Source organism: Arvicanthis niloticus, chromosome 26, assembly GCF_011762505.2.
Source record: "Arvicanthis niloticus isolate mArvNil1 chromosome 26, mArvNil1.pat.X, whole genome shotgun sequence".
Classification (NCBI taxonomy): domain Eukaryota; kingdom Metazoa; phylum Chordata; class Mammalia; order Rodentia; family Muridae; genus Arvicanthis; species Arvicanthis niloticus.
Genome location: NC_133434.1, coordinates 6,116,972 through 6,137,650, shown reverse-complemented (window position 1 = coordinate 6,137,650; position 20,679 = coordinate 6,116,972). Strand labels below are relative to the sequence as shown.

General features: G+C 46.1%; 1 protein-coding gene across 2 annotated transcripts; it reads right to left on the bottom strand.

Annotated features, from left to right (window-relative positions):
* Nucleotides 1–874: 874 nt before the first annotated feature.
* On the bottom strand, nt 875–19,247 carry Tmem218 (transmembrane protein 218). Of its 2 annotated transcripts, XR_013107477.1 has the most exons (6): nt 19,103–19,247; nt 9,411–9,521; nt 8,508–8,610; nt 4,993–5,328; nt 3,522–3,676; nt 875–2,380 (listed from the first exon to the last, which is right to left on the bottom strand). XR_013107477.1 is itself a non-coding variant. In XM_076924655.1 (4 exons), exons 2-4 carry the CDS (start codon nt 9,518–9,520, stop codon nt 5,194–5,196), a joined length of 348 nt encoding a protein of 115 aa, XP_076780770.1. In that variant the 5' UTR covers nt 9,521; nt 19,103–19,247; the 3' UTR covers nt 3,937–5,193. The 2 variants fall into 2 exon arrangements, 1 of the variants encoding a protein (XP_076780770.1); XM_076924655.1 differs by lacking the exons at nt 875–2,380; nt 3,522–3,676 and having other exon boundaries at nt 3,937–5,328.
* Between the last annotated feature and the right edge of the window lie 1,432 nt (nt 19,248–20,679).

Below are 20,679 nucleotides of genomic sequence, written 5' to 3'. Positions count from 1 at the left end.
TGCACTCACACGGGGCTAATGCAGGAACATTACGTTAATTAGTTATTCATTTAATTTAACTTCACATTTGGTCTCAATTAAGCTTAAAATGTTCTTCCTTATAGATGCTACCATAGCACGTGTAATTAAAAGGCAATAACTCTTTGTGCTTCTCCTTTAGCGATCCATTGGGAGGCTGGGCTAGTGTGTGTGAGGAGGGGCAGGTGTGTGAGGGGCTGGAAGGGAAGGAGCCTCTTGTAGAGCTGAGCATCCTGAGGCTTCACTGAAGGTGTGAAGCCGAGGGTGGGGAGGGCTGCTTCGGGGAGCCCTGAGACCTCGACAAAGCAACAGACCTTTTGTCCGAGAGGTTGTGGGGGTAAGGGAGGTTTTCACTATGGAAGGAGGCTGTCCTTATAGCTGGGAAATGGGACCCTCTATTCTGTAGTAGGGGTAATGCCCCTCACCCAGAATGTCTATACCCTAATTCTTCGAACCCATAAATATATTACTGTATTACATGATACGTGAGACTTCAAGACCTTGAGATGGGTTGGCAAGTGAGCCCAGTATAACTACAAGGCTCTCATCAATGACAGTGAGGCAGGGGTGGAAGAGATTGGAAGATGTCACATTGCTGGTGTTTGAATACAGAAAGGGCTCACCAACCCTGGAATGTGAGTGACTTTTAGAAGCTGAAAAAAAAAAAAAAAATCAAATAGGTTCCCCCTAGAATGTCTTCTGCAGTTTTGTCCTTAGCCCTGTGGGGCAGTAAGATAATACATGTGCATGACGTTTGTGATGTGTTACCGTGTTACAGCAGCAACAGGAAACTAATATTAGTGCAAAGCAGGACATGGTTGACTTACAGTCAGACGCATAGGAAAGCAAAAGAAGTCCCCAGTGCTGGGAAGCTTTAATCCTGTTTGTACCTTACAGACACATCGTGTAATGTAAGTGTTAGGAACTTGAACGCTGAGCCAAACTGCCCCACTTCCAACCTTGCTCACTTCCAACCTTGACTCCTGATTCCCCCAGTCTGTCCCAGTTGGGTCAAGCGGGGACAGTAACAAGACCCGCTTAATAGATCTGATACATGACGTCATACGTGCTTACAGTGCGCTTTGAGAAATACCTGGCATCTTTGCTGCAGGTAATAAAGACTGTCATGTCTGTGTGAATGACAAGTGCTTATTTCTAGGCTTGGGGTTGGGGTTAAAAGGTCAGTCCTATCAACTATAAAAAGTCCTTCCCAGTCCTAAACTGTCACATTCCACTCAGGGGAATCAACACGTTTCCAGATTATTTTCTGTATCTGATTCTCGCATCTGGTTAAGCCAAAGGCTGGAATGACACATTTATCATTTGTTCTTATCGGTGTTAGTAGCTCTAAAGAATTTTTGCCTTTATAGATGTGAGGGAAACGGTGGGTGCAAACAGCTAACCAATGGGAAGCTAAGGCGTTGTTTGAAAACAGAAGTTGATCTTTAAGGCACGCGATGGAAATGAGTGGATGAGGAGTTAGTGCAGGCACGTCAAGTCTCAGGGTCACTACTACTGTGAACTTTCAAACCCGCCCTCTCCTTGGCCTGTTTCCCATCTCTGAAATAACAGCACATTTCTTTACACGTTGGGAATCAAATAGGAACACCTAGCTTCTTCAGCGACGGAATTGAGTTGACAGGAAAGGTTAGGTCTTGAAGAACAGGAAACCCACCACTGTATTAGAATAAACACACTTGGAATCCCTGGGGTGCCTCCACCCTGACCCCCTCCATTGCCTCACCCCACCAGCACACATCCGCTGGGGCTGGGCACACATCGGTGCTGAAGTGCAGCTGCGTGGTTTACACGGAGGGAATGCTGTGCTCTCAGTGCCTGTGCACCGACACAATTCCTCTGGTGCATTTTAACATTAATTATCTGAAACTCCTGATCAGAAAAGAATCGAGTTTTTTCTTCCCATTTACCAGTGAGAAAATTTTAAGTTGCTTATCAAAATATTACTCAATATGCTTGGCTGGTCTGAGACATTTCTAAAATATTACACGGTATCGCTCAACCGACTGGACAAATATTCTACCGTAATGGAGCTGCGAGGGTACTGCTGACCTAGCCTGCCACCAAGTCATCCATCTTTTTAGCCCTGCTTTTCTAAGTTTTTCTTTTTAAGCTCAAGAACAATTTTATTAGAATTTAAAAGAACACCTCCAGAACAGGCAAGCTGTTGATCTCAGGAGTTCCCTGGAGGAAGAAAACGAACGCAGAAGGAAAAAACTTCGTGGTACCAGCATTCATCCAGGACTGGCAGCTGGCACCACATGGCGGGGAGGCCAGTGGCTCCAGAGGAAGAGTAAGGAAGCCCAAACTATCACAAAAAGCATGCTTAGGTTCCGGCCAACATCTGAAAGAAAGAGAAAAAAAATAAAATAAAAACTTGTCTCTTTCTGAGTCAGTATTTAGAAAGGTAAGCAGACCTACCTAGGTGTAGTATCTCACTAAAACCACAATTATTCCTGCCATTCTTTAGTATAAAGTAAACCTGCCATCCAGGCAGTGATCCCTTGGCCAGGTGGTTGAACTGGCCCAACTAGGAAGTTAGGTCCCTACTCGGGTCAGAGACTCCATTCTCTTGACCGGTTTGCCCTCAATGGGCCTTTATTGCTGTCTGCAGCTTTGCTCTCATCGCTCTGATCTAGGTAACCCTAAATCATTTATGAACTAGATCAGGGATCAGAGCCCCACCCCCACCCCCACCCCCCCTTTTAGTATCTTTTAGTATCTTTTGGCCTCTAGTTGGTAGGTGGATACCTTTGCAAAGGAATGAACAAGATAGATTCGTGGTCAGGTACCTATGTGAGCCTTTCCAGAGTTGCCTTGCCAGGCTTCTTGGGAGGAAAAGCAGACGGCAGTCTGTGCCTGTCAGGGACGGCGCTGCTTGGGCTGGCTAAGGCATCCTATAGGAAGGCTCTCAGGTACCTGGAAGCTTTTGTGCACTGAGGAGAATAAGCCTGAGCTCCAGACCGCCCACCTCCCTCACAGTTCTCAGAACATTTCTCTATTGCTTCCCCCACGAACCCCAGGCCAGACTAAGAATCAATTTCATTTGAAGGTTTCTGAGTAAAAGCTCGTCTGGAAAGTTTCCCCCAAGTTAAGCAGATAGAGAAGCCAGTTCAAGTGGAGGGCAACTGTATCTGCTCCTTGCCAGCTGGGACTCCCAAGAGTCACTGGTTTCAGCTCTTGTCATTGGGCCGAGTTCCTATGACACGGTAGGAGTGGGCGTTTCTATACTCCAACAACAGTATCAAGGAGAGATAGGAAAAAGAAGTGGCCCTAACCTCTCTCAAGTTCTTAACCAAGGGGTCACAGATCCTAGAGCGGAAGCTCTCAACTTGTGTGTTATGACCCTTTTGGGGGTCAAATGATCCCTTCACGGGGGTAGGATATCAGATATCCAGCATATCAGATATTTACATTACAATTCATAACCAGCAAAATTACAGTTATGAAGTAGCAGTGACAATAATCTTATGGTTGGGGTTTACCACAACAGGAGGAGCTGGATTAAAGGGTTGCAGCATCAGAAGGGTTGGGAATCACTGGTGTAGAAGGTTTTCTCCTATTGTGAGAGTGACTGGCTTCTGCCACATCTGGGTTTGCCAACCGGCTGCCGTGTGAAGCCTTAACCGTCAGGATTGTTCTATTTAAAAATAAGAGTGACAATAATAAATTGTTATAAAACTTACATCTCAAAGGAATCGCTAGGGCCCAGGCATCTAGCTAGCACGACACCTTTCCAGCTCATTCTTTGGCTCTCAGATGCAGACACGAAGCATCAAACATTTCCATACCTCTTTTCTAATCTCTAAGTAAACTTCAAATGTAAATATACAATGTCTTTACATTGCTCTGGAGATGCAGGGTGGCCCTTCCAAAGCAGAACCAGACTGGACCCTCCACCCCATTTAGTGACAAGTTTTATTGATCAGTCAAATGTGAAGTTATATTACCATGCTGAGAATACACATCCCTTAATAATTTTGGAGAAAGAGTTTCCAAGATGAAGATACAGAGGCAGGCATGTTGGGGGGGAAGGGAGAGGGCACACCTGTAATCCTAGTACCCAAGAAGGCTGAGGCGGAAGGAGCCAGAGCTCAAGCGAGCTCTGGGTCCCCAGTGAGACCATGGAATCAACCAAGTAATCAACTGACCAAGAAGATAAAAAAGAGCCAGGCCTGATGATTCAGGCCTAAAATCCCAGGTACCCCGGAAACTAAGGCAGAATGGCAAGTTCAAGACCGGCCTGGGAAACAATGCCATTTTTCTTCAAGATAAAATGTATGTAGAGGGACAGAATGGCAGAGTTCTTGTTTGAGGTTCTGGGTTCAATCTGTAGTACTGCCAGAGAAAAAAAGGAAAAAGAACAGGCCAAAGCCCAAAGTGGACTCGTACACAACACTATATATTCAAATAAGGCACTCAAAGGCCACCAAATTTGGGAGAAAACGGACCCAAGATACATGGCAGGGAGAAGACTTCGAATACTTCCATATCTCCTTTCTAATCTCTAAGTAAACTGCAAATGTAAATCCACACAAGCTGTAGCCAGGAGGCTGAAGAGCAAGAAGCCCTTTGGTAGTTGTTCACTGTTTTATTAGAACTCGGGCAAGTGCCGCGCACTGTCTCTCCAGAGCTCTGTGGACCTCCACAGAAGGGATGGTCAATAAGCACTGCCTAATGCACCTTCCACACTATCTCATTAAAGCAGTTTTGTGTTTGAATGCCTCTCTCTTCCAAATGGTTCCAAATACTCAACTGAGAACTTATAATTTATGTTATTAAGAAAAAAAAAAAAAAAAGAGGACCAGCTTCTTCTGTTGGACAACAGAGCCCAAAACTCCTTTTCCCCAAATCTACGACTCACAGCTCGCCTGAACCCAAGGCAGATCGCTGTTACTATCGTTCATTCAAAACAGACAGAAATCCTGAGTACGGGTTCTGAGAAGACAGCTGTACCTGTCTTGATGGGGACAATTTACATCCATGGACTCTGCTTTGCTACTGAGTTTCTGGGCTCAGGAGGTTTGCCTTAGCGACAAATGGCTATTCCTCTGGTCTGAAGACATGAAGGTGGTCAAGGCTCCAGAGATCAAGCGCCTTTGCGCTCATCCACGATGTCAACATGTCCGGTGTTTCCGGTGTTTCCAGTTACCGTGCTCAGCAGGACCTCAGTGGTTTGGCATAGATTGGCTCCAGCACATGATGAGTAAGAAGCAGGAAGAGGCCTCCAAGAAAGACAGCGCTGAGGAAAGCCAGCAGGACGTAGCGGCCGATGAAAAAGGCATCCACAATCTGGAGAGAGAAAACATCAAAAACGGAATCTCTGCCACTCCAGCGCTCTGCCTGTGTGAACCTGAGATCGGATGGCTGTGCCTGGAGTTTCTTTGTAACTTCAAGTAGCATCCTGCCCTGGGTTCCCTCTACATTTGGATAAGAAAACTTTCAGCTTCCTGAGTAGAAAATACAAGGTTTTTGCAGAAAAAGAGGAGGAGGAGGAAGAGCAAGGGCAACAACTCCTGCTAATGACAAGGTACAGGAAACAAATGGCTCCATTTAGGGGAGAGAGTAGCTTTCCGAATGAGGTGACTCCGAAGCTTTCATCAGCAGAGTTCTGAACCCTAATTGCAAGCGAGTGAGGGAAAGTGGCCACTTATCTAAGATATTAAAGCACTAAACGGGTATGTAACTTGCCCCATCATACAGTTGGTTGCCTAGTAACCAGTCATATGGGGAGCCCTACTTCTACTGGTCTTTGTTGACAAAAACCTGTATCTGGTATTGGCTCTGCCCAGATGTCTGCCACCCACTTCTAAGGAACAGAGCTCTGGTCTCCCCAAAGCTAAGCAGCGGTGCTTAAGTGGGCAGGGAAAGCAGGTATCGGAAACCAAATGAGTGCCTCGCTTACTTCACAGAAACCATGAGAGCCCACTTCTTGGAGCTCTTCCCAAATACCTGACAGTAACGGTCACAATCTAAAGAACGGCCCAGAGATCCTAATCCCTAGAGCCTGTGAACTCATGGATTGCATGACCAAGTGCAGTTAAGGTTGTGACCTGGAAGTCGGCAGATTAGCTTGGATTGTCCAATCCAGGGAGGCCCAGTGTTAACAGAGTCCTTAAAAGCTAAAAGCATGATGGAGGCAGAGGTGGAGGCAGAGGTGGGCGGATCTCCACTGCATTTCAGACCAGCCAAGGCTACACAGTAAGACCTTGTCTCAAGGAACAAAACAGACTGAAAGAAGAAGCTGAAAATACATTCAGGAAAAGAGAGGTGAGGTGAATGCAGCCAGAGAGGTGACACACTGCTGGCTCTGCAGATGGCCACAGATGGAAGCCGTGGGCCAGGCACAAGGAGCAGCCTTTAGAGCTGGGAGAAGTCAGCAAGTGGGCATTCTTCCAGAACCGCTGGAAAGATGTGCGGCCCTGCTCACCCTTGGTTTGTAACTCAGGGAGGTTGGCGATGAACTCCTAACCCACACAACTGTGGATAACAAATTTACGGTAGGAACCATTATGCCAGCAGGAATTTGTTACAGCAGCAACAGAAAGCTAATACAGTGTTGATGCACAAAGCACCTGAACAATCTAGGCAGTGGTAAGAGTGAGATCCAAAGACATCAAGAAGAAGGCTGTGGCACCCCAGCTGCTCCGGAGACCACCCCAACAGTCAACTTACAACCAAGGTCAGTTTGATAAAACAGCTTTAACATAACTTTGACCTTGGCTCTGGTACTGAACAAGTCTCTCGCGGGCTACATGTTTGCTCGCTCGACTGTTTCACTTTTTAATTAGCCAATTAGCAGGCCTTGGGTGCAGAAGGCCCAGGCCATGTATTATTGATACAGTACTGAGCCAGGCTGCTGCAGGGGCCAGCTCTCAGAACCTGGAAATGAAAACTCTGACTGCTGACCATGCTGACAAACATATTTTCGCTCAGTCCCGGTTGTCACCTGAGTCCGAAACCCATATGACAGAAGAGAGGGATTGATTTAGAAAGGGGGCTTGCTTTGTGCCTTTCCAGTAGTCATATCTGCAATAATCACAAATATGGCAGCATGTATCACTCTTTTCTCCTAAAAACAAAGAAACTGGGGTATGCCAGTTGCAGAGAAGAGCCTGACACCCAAGGGAATAACTCCCGGAATCTGTGTGGTAAGCATAATTTCCCTTAGAGTTTCTAGAGCTAATTTTCTTCCTCTCACCGTCATTAGTCTTAGGTAGAGCTGAAAGTGCGTGTTCATTTTATTTCAAGAAATTATGTAATTTTGTGAACTATATCAAATTGATAATCTGTCAGATCTGGAGAATGGTCATTGATATTCTATTTAGTTCCAACAAGTATGAAGATTTTTGGTAGGAGGGGGTGTGGGTTTTTTTTTTTTGAGATAGGGTTTCTCTGTGTAGCCCTGGCTGTCCCAGAACTCACTCTGTAGACCAGGCTGGCCTCGAACTCAGAGATCCATCTGCCTCTGCCTCCCAAATGCTGGGATTAAAGGCGTGCGCCACCACTGCCCGGCAAGTTTGATGATTCTGAGGACAGAGCTCAGTTTAAATCCTTGCTCTGCTTTTTCCTGGACAATGTGAATTTGGGCAGGTCACCCGACACTCTTATCCAGAAAACAATAGCACCTAATGTAGGGTTTCTGTGTGGTTTCAATGAGACGATGTATAACGAGGTGTTTAGCACAGGTATCCGAATACAATGATCCTTTAAGAATGTTAGCTATTAGCATGGCTTCTACTTCAAAATTAAAATAGCTATTAGGAGGATCAGAATGCCACAAGAAGATGTAATGGGACAGACAGGTCAGCACCCTTACCAAGAGCCTATGGGTCTGAGCACAATGCTACCAGGCATGGTGGCACCAGAGCCCCAGGTCAGGAATGAGCCAGACCAGGTGAGGTCTGCAGAAATGGGGCAATGACAGAGGTGATACAAATCAATTTATAGAAGTAGGGGCTGGCAGATGTGGTCTAAGGGATGACGATGACAATCATCAGCATAGAACACATCTGTCACCTCTCCTCCTGCTTCCCGTGGAAAGGCTCCTCTTACCCAGGGTTCTCTCAACACCACAGTGGGAAAAGTCAACCTCGGGATGGAAAATCATGCCACTCGACACCCTGACAGCACTACACTCATTCTGACCAGGATCTGAGACTCTGAACCAATGCTACCAGGCATGGGGAACACCACACTGACAGCCTATGCGAGTCAGTTCCTAGTTCCTAACTCTTTTCTCTTCCTGTCTCTAAGTAGGGAGTGGCTCTCCACACTGTCATTCAACCTGATGCAAGTGACAAATAACAGCACACCAGGTAAATCACTGTCCGGTGGTGCTGCAGGTGGGATTCATAAGACCCTTTTCCAGGGTAAAGGGACAGGGGCCTTGCAGCTCTCTTGTTTGACCAGCTTGCAAGGCAGGGTGGAAGGGCTGAGATTAAGGGCTAAATGAAACCCAATAGCCTTACCTTCATTTCGCCTTGTGGGGCTGGGAATTCACTGGCTCGAGGGAAAAGCAATAGAACTGTAGTAATGATCAGAGCACCAAGGAAGACAAAGACGATGGAGAACCTGGGGGGCAAAGAGACCTGAGTATCAGAAGCACTGCAGACAGTCAGCTTCTAACCAATAGGCCTGTGTTGGGGGCAAAGGCCTGTGCTGTCTTATCCCTGGGGTCACAGTTCCTGAAGGTCTGCAAAGTCCTCCATCCCAAAGCCTTGGACAGGTACCAGCTGGGTATATTCCTATTTATTCCTGGTAACTCCCAATTCATAGTTTTCTGTACAGTGTCCATTCATGAGTACAGACATACACAATGCCTCTCATTCCCACACCTTTGTTCTTTCAGACCAGAACGCTTCAACAAACACTGAGGCTCCCTGCTTATTACTGACATGACCCTGCCAGAGTGTGTATCTCAAGTGTCTCCAGGATTAGGTTATGGCTTGCTACAGAGGGCCAGGCCAACTCGCTGTAAACTTCAGTGTCTGTGGGCCCAGGCAAAAGCCTTAAGGATTGGACCTAGCATGTGCCATAAATCTGAACAATTAGGCAAAACTTCTACCTACAACTCCCAAGGAATCAACAGCAGCTGAAACGGATTTTCTCTGGTCTCATCTCTGGTCTCCCGCCCACCCTCCATCTCCTCCACAGTGAGAACTGAAAAACCCGCTTCCGTTCCCCTCCCTCCCTCTGCCTCAGAGCATAAATAACACAGTTAGTGCTTATGATAAGAGGTTAAAATGCAACTCGTACAAACTGCCAGTAATTACAAAAATGATCTTCTGAATTCTAAATGTTTAATGAGCGTCAGCGATTTTTGCCTCTAATTGCTTTTTACCTAGGACTCCCGGCTGGAAAGAATGCCTTACCTAGCTATCCCAGAGGCTCTGGATAACAGCGCACACAGCAGCAGCACCAACACCCAGATCAGAGCGAGGAGGAACACGCCAGCACCCACTCCCAGCACCATGCCAGACATCCTAGGGGATAGAGAGCAGCGTTAGCCTCTGGTTGGACCCCCCATCCCTCTGTGTGCACCTACTGTTCAGTCAACACAGAAAACCTGAACTCAGTATGAGGAATCTGCATGACCAGTATGTCAGGAGGCTCACTCGTGGAGGGTCTTTAATTTTCAGGAATGTCCAGCCCCAGAGTCCCTTAATGAAAACCAAGAATGCAGAACCCAGAGCTTTCTTTATGTGTGAAAAGGGAGGGGTGAGGACTTGGGGGGCGGGGATCAGGGGTGGAGCAAGGCTGCTCTCTGCTCAGCCTGTTGTCATTTCAAATTCAGCCTCTTCAGCTCCACTTTGACTTCTGGAGCCCACATTAGAAATCTGAGCTCTTTTCCTCCTCAAACCCTAACCAAGTCTTCTCCGAAGGCTGTAGAAAGCCAAGGTTTCCGTTAAACCGGAGGTATGAACTTGGACTCAGCAGGCAATCACAAGACAGAAATTTCCACTCTGTTGTCAAGTTCTCATTCACCGAAGGAAGAAAACATCCACTACCTAGAAGAGCAGACACCACCCCTTTGGGTACTTATGATATGCTAAGTGCTATACAAGACCGGGCCTGTTTAGTCATGGCAGTCAGAAAGATATTACATCCGAGCCATACAAGGGGCAAGTTAGTGTTGGTTTCCTAGTTGTGGTTCACATCAGGAATTCCTTCTTTCAGTTCTTGAGACCATAGGTCTAAAATAGAGGTGTCCAGGTGGCCACGCGCCCCCTACAGGACCTAAGGGAGGATGCTTCCTTGGGTTTTCCAGTTTCCAGGTATCTCCTGGCTTGTGCCTCCAGTAACTGTCATCGCCACATGACATTTCTCTTCTCTGTCTTCTGTCTGCCCCTTCCCTTCCCTTCATTTCCCTTCCCTTCCCTTCCCTTCCCTTCCTTTCCCTTCCCTTCCCTTCCCTCCCCTCCCTTCCCGTACCCTCCCCTCCTTTCCCCTCCCTTCCTTTCCTCCTTCCCTTCCCTTCCCTCCTTCCTTTCCCTTCCTTTCCCAGTTCATACTTAGAGTCTCTTCCCTAACAAGCTATAATGGAATACCTCAGTCTATTTCCACTGTGTTTAAAACATCAGGCAAAAACCCCATAAACCAGAGGAAGAAGCTGTTTTCCCAAGGTCTGTCTCTGACACTATGAAAAGGAAACTCAGGAACGTGCTCTAGAACGGTGTTGCCTCATTAGTGGAGAGAACGGCGCCCCACCGCCAAGACATCCTAACTTTGAGCATCTGTAAATGTGGTTTATTTGGCAAAAGGATCTTTGCCCGTGGGATTAGACCTTAAATCTGGTGATAATGGGCAGACAGAAGGCAGAGAAGAGAAATGTCATGTGGAGATGACAGTTACTGGAGGCATAAGGGGAGGGGAGGGGAGGGAAAGGGAGGGGGAGGGAAAGGAAGGAAGTTTCTTCAACCAACATTAGGCTGTGCCCACCATGGAAAGCACTGTGCTCCTACTTAGGGAAGACAAAGGTATGTAAGATACATATTCCAGCAAAAGCTTAAGGTCTTTGAGAGAGCCGCGTGATGCAACCACCTATCCATATTACATTCTCATTTGCAGCAAAAGCAAAGCATATTGAGAGAGCTGAGACAGTGAGCAGGTTAAGGGGGGACCAGCACTTGCACACCTGGGAAGGGACCCGCGTGGTGGGATGGCAGAGCAGAGGGAGTTCCCGCTTGCCTCTGTCCTCCCTGCAGAGCACTCTGCCCGCATTCGAGCCCCGCGGACATCATGTCAGTAACTGGAGTACGGCAAGTACTTCCCTGTCTTCACATCTCCGCACTTGATGTTTCCAGAGGTAGGATTCTACCGTCAGCCCCCAGCAAGGCAGGCACCTGCTATTTGGTTATTTGTGTGGCTGGACTGGCCTGTCCTCATAGTTCATAATGTGGCTTCATCAGAGGAAGGTCGTCCTCAGACCCTTCCCTGACCTGCCATCTGAAGTAACTCCCCAAAAGACTTACTCTCTTTCTTTCAGAGCACTTTTTGCTGTAGTTAACGACCCAGGCTCTTGCATGCCAGGCAAATGTCCTATTACTGATCTCCAGCAGCCACCTCCACGGTTAGCTCTTCCGTCCATTTGTTTACAAGTTCATGTTCTATCTCTTATTAAGATAATAAACTCCCGAGGACAGAAGTTGTTTGGCCCACCCTGCTCTCTCCAGTTCTCAGCGTAAAGATTATGTAAAACAAATATTTGCTGGTGAAGACATGCTGACCAGTCTGCAAACTTCAAGTGATGGGGAGATAAGGCCCCAGTGGCAGGGTGTAGACAGATGATGGGAACTGCTGGCTAAGAGGCTGCGCGGGGCTAACGGGGAAGATGGGAACTGCTGGTTAGCGCGCCGCACCAGGCTAGCAGCGGAAGTGCCTTGCGGAACAGCGGAAGTGCCTAGCAAAATGGAAGTTTTTAAAACCATAGGTGTAAAAAGGTAACATTCTAAACTGCTCTGAATTTAATGTACCTCCCAAAGCCCGATGGGTAAGCAGGGACTGGTATCAAAGTCCGCAGTGATTCTGACTGGAGATGGAGGCCTAAGAGGGTTCCTCTCGGAGCACCTGAGCGCATGGTGCAGGGACAGTTCATAATGCTGGGCCCTCAAAGGGCCAACCCGTGTTTCAATAGACCCTGAAAAGTCGGTTAAGGACTTGGTTGAAGAAAACTGGCCAAGTGACTCGTGGCAAAAGAAAAAGTCCAACTGGAAAGAAATCTAAATCCCAATGCTACACTACCTGCAAGCGCAGTTAGGGTACCACTATTAGGCAACGTGGGCTTGCTCATAGAAACTACAATAAAAGTGAGAAACCTGCAGGATCCCCAAGAGGCTGAAGTAAAGTTGCTGTTAGGGTACCACTCAGCAGCCATGCAGAGTTCCTTCAAGAATAAATCTGAGGGGACTAAGGAGGCAATTAAGTCAGTAAAGTGCCCACTGCACAAGCAAGAGGCCCCAAGTTCTAATCTCTGGCACTCAATCCCAGCACTGGGAAGTGGGGAAAGGAGGGTCCTGGAGCTGACTGGTGGTCCATCTAGCCAACTGGTGAGCTGCAGGCTCCGTGGAAAATCCTGTCTGAAGAATAAGATGGAGAAGCAACCAAAAAGAAGACACCTGGCATTGGCCTCTGGCCTCTACCAGACACTTGCACATCAGTAACAAGAACTACCACACACACACAAGCACTTGAACACATACAAGCACACACCCACATAAACATATACCCAACCTACACACAAAATTTAAAAATATGAAATAGGCCGGGAGGTTGGGATCAAAGGCAGAGCGGTTGCCTACCACAAATGAGGCTGTGGATACAATCCTCTGTGCCACACAGAGTGCGAAATTTTTATCATAGTGAATGTAAGCACCCCAGAGTTGACTGCTGAGAGATTCTCCTTCTGGATTTTTAAAAAAATTCAAAGTAGCTCTTTACATAGTGGCAGAAAAGGCAAATGAGAAAACACTGAATTTGAAAAAGATACACAAGGCAAACACGAGGAAAGCAACCACAAGGAAAGAAGGGAGTGAAGGCAAAGACAGCAATAGACACAGAGCTCTCATCTTGCAGGATGAGAGTCCTGGAGACCTGCCTCACAGTCACGTAAACACGCTGAGCACTGCTGAACCGCACACTGCAAACGGCTAGGATGGGGAACTTCGTCTCGTGTGGTTTGCCACAAAAGGGTGAAACAAGATGAAATAGTTAGTGGAGCAATATCTGTGACAAGAAAACATATGTAAAGATGTGAAAGTATCAATAAGAACAGGTTTGAGAGAAATAATTTAGTCAAGAGATGTAACCTGGAGGACGTATGAACCTAACCACAAACCCTCTAAACCGACAGTCAGACAAGAGCACTACAATAAACGATAACACCCACGTTAATGGATTTCATCATTATTTCAGAAATAGAACAGAGAAAAGTGGGAATCAGCTTCCCACAGAGGATAGCTGAATGGCCAATACATGTAAAAAGTCCTTACCTCACTAGCCACGAGAAAAATGCAAATAAATCCAAGTGAAGAATCTCTGTATGTCTATCAGAATGGGCAAGACATCGACGGCAGTCAGTCCATAGGGACGTGGAGCACTGTGCACACAGTCCATCATACGCATGGCCGCATCCAACAATGTGGGTGAATTTCACAAACATCAAGCCAAGGGCAGAGCGAAAAGTTCATGGTAGACTCCAATTATATAATGTTCGAAAACAGGTCCAAGGCTCCAGGGCACTGTCGGAGGCTGTTTGCCTTGAGTGATGGGATGGGGCATGGATGATAAAACTGTTCTTTGATCTGGGTGTTGGTTACCTGACTTTGTAACCTTGGTAATCCGTATCTAGCTTCACAACAGGGGGTTTATGCCGTTTCTGGATGTGTTATATTTCATTATAAAACCTTTTCTGAGATGACTCAAGGGTCATTGGACAGTTAATAAAATAAAGACAGCTACCTTTAAAAAAAAAAAAAAACTGAAATAAACTTTTTAAAGGGTAGTGATTTGGGGCTGGTGAGATGGCTCAGCAGTTAAGAACACTGACTGCTCTTCCAGAGGCCCTGAGTTCAATTCCCAGGACCCATCTGGTAGCTCACAACCATCTGTAGTGTGATTTGATATCCTGTTTTGATGTGTCTAAAGACAGCTACAGTGTACTCACATGCATAAAATACATAAATATTTGGGGAAAAAGAGGGTAGTGATTCTTTATGACACATGAATCTACTCAGTCGCATACAACACATGACAGACAACAGAATGTGGTACCCGGGCATTTTGTGTCATTTAGGGGTTGTGGAGGACAAAATGAGGTGCTGATGTGAAACAGGTGGTCATGAGCTATCTCTCTTTCTTTTTGTTAAAAGGTTTATTTATTTATTTGTTTTAAGTATGTGAATACACTGTCTCTGTCTTTAGATGGTTAAGGCCCACCCTGAAGTTGCTGGGAATTGAACTCAGGACCTCTGGAAGAGCAGTCAGTGCTCTTAACCGCTGAGCCATCTTACCGGCTCCATGAGCTATCTCTTAAAGCTAGGTGATAGGTGAGGTGATATGACCTTCACTATCTTCTAAACATTTGAATTTCAAACTGCATAGTAAAAATAGGCGTGCATGTGTATAAATGTGTAAATATGATTAAGTACAACACATATTTGTAAGATTTTTGCAGCTAAAATTATGCAACTTTATGCAAAGGCCTTTGAAAAATACCTGGATAGTGGAATAAAGCTGCATAGAGAAACTCACGCTTTCAGTTGAGATGGTTTAATTAAAAGATCTCAATTTTTCCTAACGTGAAATCTCAGCGCAATTCTAACCAAAAATCCCAAAATACTTTTTTTTTTTTTTTTTTTTTAAGGAATGGGAAAACGAATCCTAAATTCACACAGGAGAGTAAAGAGCCCAGAATAGCCAACAGAGAACAAGGAATGGAAATGTGCTTTTCTTGTCACCAACTGCCACAGACACGTTATGAAACCAAGGTAATTAAAACAGTGTGACAGTGGGACAAAGACACATGGACCAATCTCGGGAAACTGAAAGCCCAGACACAGATCTGGGTATTTGTGAGAACTTCATACTCCCTAGGCAGTGGCTGGCTCTCTGGCCCAGTGTGTAAAGGGTTTCACAGTGGTGGCGACACAGACGATTATCTAACCAGGAAACAATAAAACTCAACCTCTACTCTGTAGCACGTACAGAAGTCGATTTTTAGTGGAAGTAATTCATAATGAAACGGCATATGTTTAAGTGTATGAACGTTTGGGCTGACGACACAGGAATACATAATGAAGTACAGTAGTCAGATGCTCGCCTAAACTTAGCATCACCATGAGTGGGAACGAAAGCCCCGCGTGCAGACCATGCAGGTGTGTTGTGCTGGCAACTCAAATACCACGAGCTGTGCCGCCTTCAGTTAGATGATTTTTCTAGACCAAGGAACAAGTTCCAAACCACAGATCAGTATTATAATTTCCCCTTGAATTACATTCCTGGAAATTACACTTCACTGAACTGTGCCAAAAATTACATTATGTTAACACGGGAAAAATGGAGTTAGGTTCGAGAGACTTATTAGGTGACGATCCTAGAGGGCACTGGAAAGTTGTACAAGATGCAGGGTGACTCTTCATTTGAGGACTGTCCCAACATTCCACAACATCCAATACCCTGGCATATTCCAAACACAATAATAACTAAATATGGCCTCACAGATCCTCAAATGTCCCTTGGCAGCATGCGCCTCCCTTGAAAGTTCAAAAAGAAAGTTCTAGAAATTCTCATATAAGGAGACACATAGGAGGGCATTCATTGTAATTTCAATAGCAAAGAAGAGGTAAAAGCTGCACACCTGTCAAATGGATTTATTATATTCTGGTCATGGACGCTTTAAATGAACGGACTTGATCCGTATACATGGGCACACGAATATATCTCAAAAGCAGTGTTGAGCAACAAAGCAGGTTGCAAGCCAGGAACAGTGACATATGTCTGTAATATGGAGACTGAGGCAGAAGCACCTCTAGATCCAGGCCAGTGAGGTCCTACCTTAAACAAACACAGACACAAATACACACATACAAAAGTACAGAAGCAAATAAACAGCTGTCCTTTCCTTTTCCTCTTTGAGGGACAGAGTTTAGAGACACTCATCATGGTCCCGTGTTTGGGATGCTGTCGTAAGCTTTCCTACAATACAGCCTCTAAGAAAACTAGGCTGTCTCGAGCCCCTGGCAACAGGACGGTTCACCTTTATACCAAGAAGGTTGGGAAAACGCCTAAACCCACATGCAGTGTGTGCCCAGGTGGACTTCAAGGGGTTCCTGCTGTAAGACATAAAGTTCTTATGAGATTGTCCTATGGTGGATCCACCAGTGCTGAGTGTATCCCAGACGGGCTCAAGTGGCTTTCCTTATTGAGGAGGAGAAAACTTGTGAATCCGTTGAAGGCATGGAGCCAGAAAGCAAAATAAACATGGAGCTTTTTAAAGTAATAATAATAAAAGAAAATCATAGCTTGAGGGGGGGAAAAAGTAAATAAAAGTACGCCGTAAACCGAAATCCAAAGCATATGATTTACATTTTGAACTTAAAAGACATTATCTTCAATTATACACACATACACACACAAATAAATATACATATGTATATACACACACACACACATACACACACACACACACATCAAAAGTATAACGGTATGGATATTACTGGGCTGGGGAAATGGTTCAGTCAATAAAGTGCTTGTCCCGGAAGTGGGAGGAATTAGATTACTGAACCTATGTGAGAAATGCTTTTACCTCCAGCGCTGGAGAGGTAGATATTCCAGATCCTTGGAGCTGGCTGGCCAGCCACTTTAGCCTAGTTAGACTCTAGATCAGTGAGGCCCTGTCTCAAATGAAGTAAACAAGAGTTCTTGAGGATGACCCCTGAGGGTACCCTCCAACTTCCTCACGCGTAACACACACGTACGTGCACCAACCCCGAACGCACATAATAAACGACAAAAGAAAAATGATTATCAGTTGAACACAGCAATTCTGGTGTCTCTGGGAGGGAGAAAGAAAACAGAATGGGACCAGCAAGAACAGAAGGAATTTTAACAATTTGTGATGCTTCATTTCTTTAAGATAAAAACCATGAGCAGAGTGTCAATATTAATCTGGCTGGCAGACACCAGTATTGACTAAATTCCCCAAACTAGAGATTTCAATAGCCTTTAGCTCTTAAACACTTGTGAGACTTACTTTTAAAACTGTTGTCAATGTTTATTTTTTTACTGTGTGTGCATTGGTCTTCCCGACTGCATATATGTCTGTGTGGCGGTGTCAGATCCCCTGAGATTGGAGTTACAGACAGTTGTGAGCTGTCATGGGGATGGTGGGAATTGAACCTAGGTCCTCTGCTAGTGTTAACTGCTGAGCCATCTCCCCAGGCTGAGATGTTTGAGACTTCTTAACTTTTATAAGATAACTAATAGCTCAGTTTAGTGGTTTCAGGCCAACTCCCTGAGTGGCTGACACAGAAGAATTTCAAGTTCAAGGCCCAGCTGGGCAATTTGGTAAGACTGAAAATAAAGTTAGCAAAAATAAAAAATTAGCCGTGAGGAAGAGCCAGAGTTATCCAGAGGTAGAGCTCTTGCTAAGAACCAATCTCCCCCATATCAGAGTGTACGTTACAGAATTTGGAAGCAGGGAGCAGGGACTGGAGATGCGTGATCAGTTAGGAGACTACCACAACTCCCCAGATAAGAACACTTGTCTTAGCTATGGAACTAGAAAGGGGTCAAAAGGGATGTCAGAAACAACTATCGTGACCAGCTGAGCTGACGGGGCTGCCACGAAGGGAACGTTTATGGGATCAGCATTAGCTGAACTGCTTGGATATCATACAATAACCTAGAAGACATGAACACACTCTTATCACCTAGGCCAGGTGCTTTGTTGTTTTTCTCCCTGTGATGGAGGCTGTGAGATTCCTTGTAAAGTTTCTCGAGACCCTTTTGAATGTGTATGTCCTTCGTTCTTCCTCCACCTAAGGTTGGTTCTACAGGCCCTTTTACCCAGTTTCCAGAGAAAAAAACGAAAAAAATCCTGCACCCAGGGCTTACTGGATGAAAACTACTGTGCTCACCACCAGGAGAAGGATGTTTGTTTGTTTGTTTGTTTGTTTGTTTTGAGACAGGGTTTCTTTGTGTACCCTTGGCTGTCCTGGAATTAGACTAAGCTGACCTCCAACTCAGAGAACAGTCAGCCTCTGCTTCTGCAGTGCTGAGATTAAAGGTGTGGGCCACCACAGCAAGACAAGCTGAGGATCTTAAGGGAAAAAAATTAATGCCAGTTCAGAGGACAGTTTACTGTCTGGGGCAGATGGAGATTACAGATAAGGCAGTGAGGTTTACGATTTCTGGTGGATGATACCTTGCCCATATCCCAAATTTCAGAACCATCTCCTTGATAGCAATAGAAAATGATCTGGACAGAATTGCCTTTCCGGAGAAAAGCTTTGTAGACTAGGCTGACTTCAAACTCAAAAAATTTGACTGCCTGTGTCTCCAGCGTGCTAGGACTAAAGATTAACGCCACCACACCCGGCTCTCTTCCCAACTTTCTTTATTGCTTGCTTATTCCAAACCTTCAAAAGTAGTTAGAATGGCCTGGCGTGGTAATACACATCTGTCACCCCAGCATTCAAAGGGCTGGGGCAAGAGGACCACAAGTTTGAGGCCAGCCTGGGCTATTTAACAAGACCTAGGCTAATGCCTCCATCTTTGTTGGTCAATCACGTGCAGGTCTGGACAAAATCAGCTGCCACGCCCCCCTAAAGAGCAGGTGACACCTAACTGACCCTAGAAAGAGGGTGCATCACCGTCCTGCCCTTTTTACTGGGCAGGCAGCGATTCAGTCTGCAGGCTGCAGCACACATCAGCTCCCAGCACCGCAGCTGGGAACACTGGGATCTGAGCAGTAATCCCAGGCCTGCCTCCGGGATGTCCTGCGGTGCTCCGCGCGCGCATCCCGCCCTCACCGTCCAGGCCTCTGCGGCCAGCCTCCGGTCCTCACCTGGCTCTCCGGTTCCTCACCGGGGCTCACCCCGCGCTCTCTGTCCCCTTCACCCCGGCTTTGGTCTACTTTGGACGAATCACAAGTAGGGGTTCATTTAAAAAACTTATGATGGGCCAATGAAAGCCGCTCTTTTAGCACTTAGCGTCTTCCTTACTAGCTGACGTTTGCCACAGCAACGCAAGGCGTGGTGGGTGGGTGGTGTGTACGTCACTCTCCTGTACGCCCTCCGATTGGTCGACATGCACTATCCTCAGTTTCGATTGGCTAACACTGCTTGTCAATCACACCTCTGTCACCATTAAACCCTTGGACAACAGCGGGAAGACAGTTTAATAGCTTCTCCCTGTTCCTGTTGAGATTGCTCCGACCAGTCTAGACTGCAGAGAGCTGTTCTGGGGTCTAGACACCAGCGCCTGTCCCGCCATCTGATGACGGCGGGATGTCCACGGGAGGAGCCTAGGATTGTGGGGGCAATCAAATCGGCTTGGCATTTCAGGGTCCCTAACATCCCTCCTGAACTGAATCCAGATCACTAGTTAAAATAACATCACATTCTATTACCCTTACTCAGCCTTATTTTATTGGTCGTTTTTCTTCCCTTAGCTTTTGACACGTACCGACGAAGCAAGGATCAGTGAAACCAAGAGACAGACTTGGGAAAAGGCCCGAGGTCAAATAAACCTTTTTCGTCATTGCCAGGCTATACCGGAAGTTGGTCCACACTTGTGGAATGGTCTTTCCTAACTGCTACCCAGAATTTGTCAAGAGTTTGTGTCCAGGCTATAGGGTGTTCCATCAAAAGATCAAGCCAGTGAAAGGAAACGGGTCAAAATCTGCATCCTTCGTTGTGCAAGCATGAAGGGGGAAAAAAAAATCAAAAGCAGTATCAGATTTGTGAACTGCGGTCGGTCCTGGAAGCGGTGCCCTTAGACAAAATGTGGAAACACTGGGAAGCAAACAATTGGGTCTGAGTGTATTCTGGCTATCTGCCTGCCTGCCTATCTACCTCTTGTCTGTCTCTCCCTCTCTCCCTCTACTTCTTTCTCCTCCCCCTCCCTTCTCTCCAGATTCTCACTATGTAACCCTGGCTGTCCTGGAACTCATTATATAGACCAGGCTGGGATTGAAGGCGTGGGTCACTAGCCTGGCTTTCAGTGCACTCTGATTCTGAATTATGAATGAAGTGGAAGCTTCACTCATTTTACTGACTGTAGGAATCTACAGGTCTCTACCCCTTTAACCACTGAACCTTAGCTGACTCATTGAGGAGCCATTGTTACTGTCATTGTTACTGTAGCTATGGACTATTAGAAACTGAGAGGATACACAAGAAATAAAGCTCGACTCTTGAGAACACTTTCTTGTTTAAACTTTTATTTCCTGCGTATGAGTGTTCTGCCTACATGGTACCTGTGTACCACCTGCATGCACACGTCCCTAAATGTCAGAAGAGGTTGTGCTAGTTCTAACTATGAACCCATCTAAGGAAATTAACCCACTGACGAGCCCTCCAGATGCAGTCGCCAAAGCTCATCAGAGGCAGGCTATAGATCCAAGCCATGACAACCAGGTCC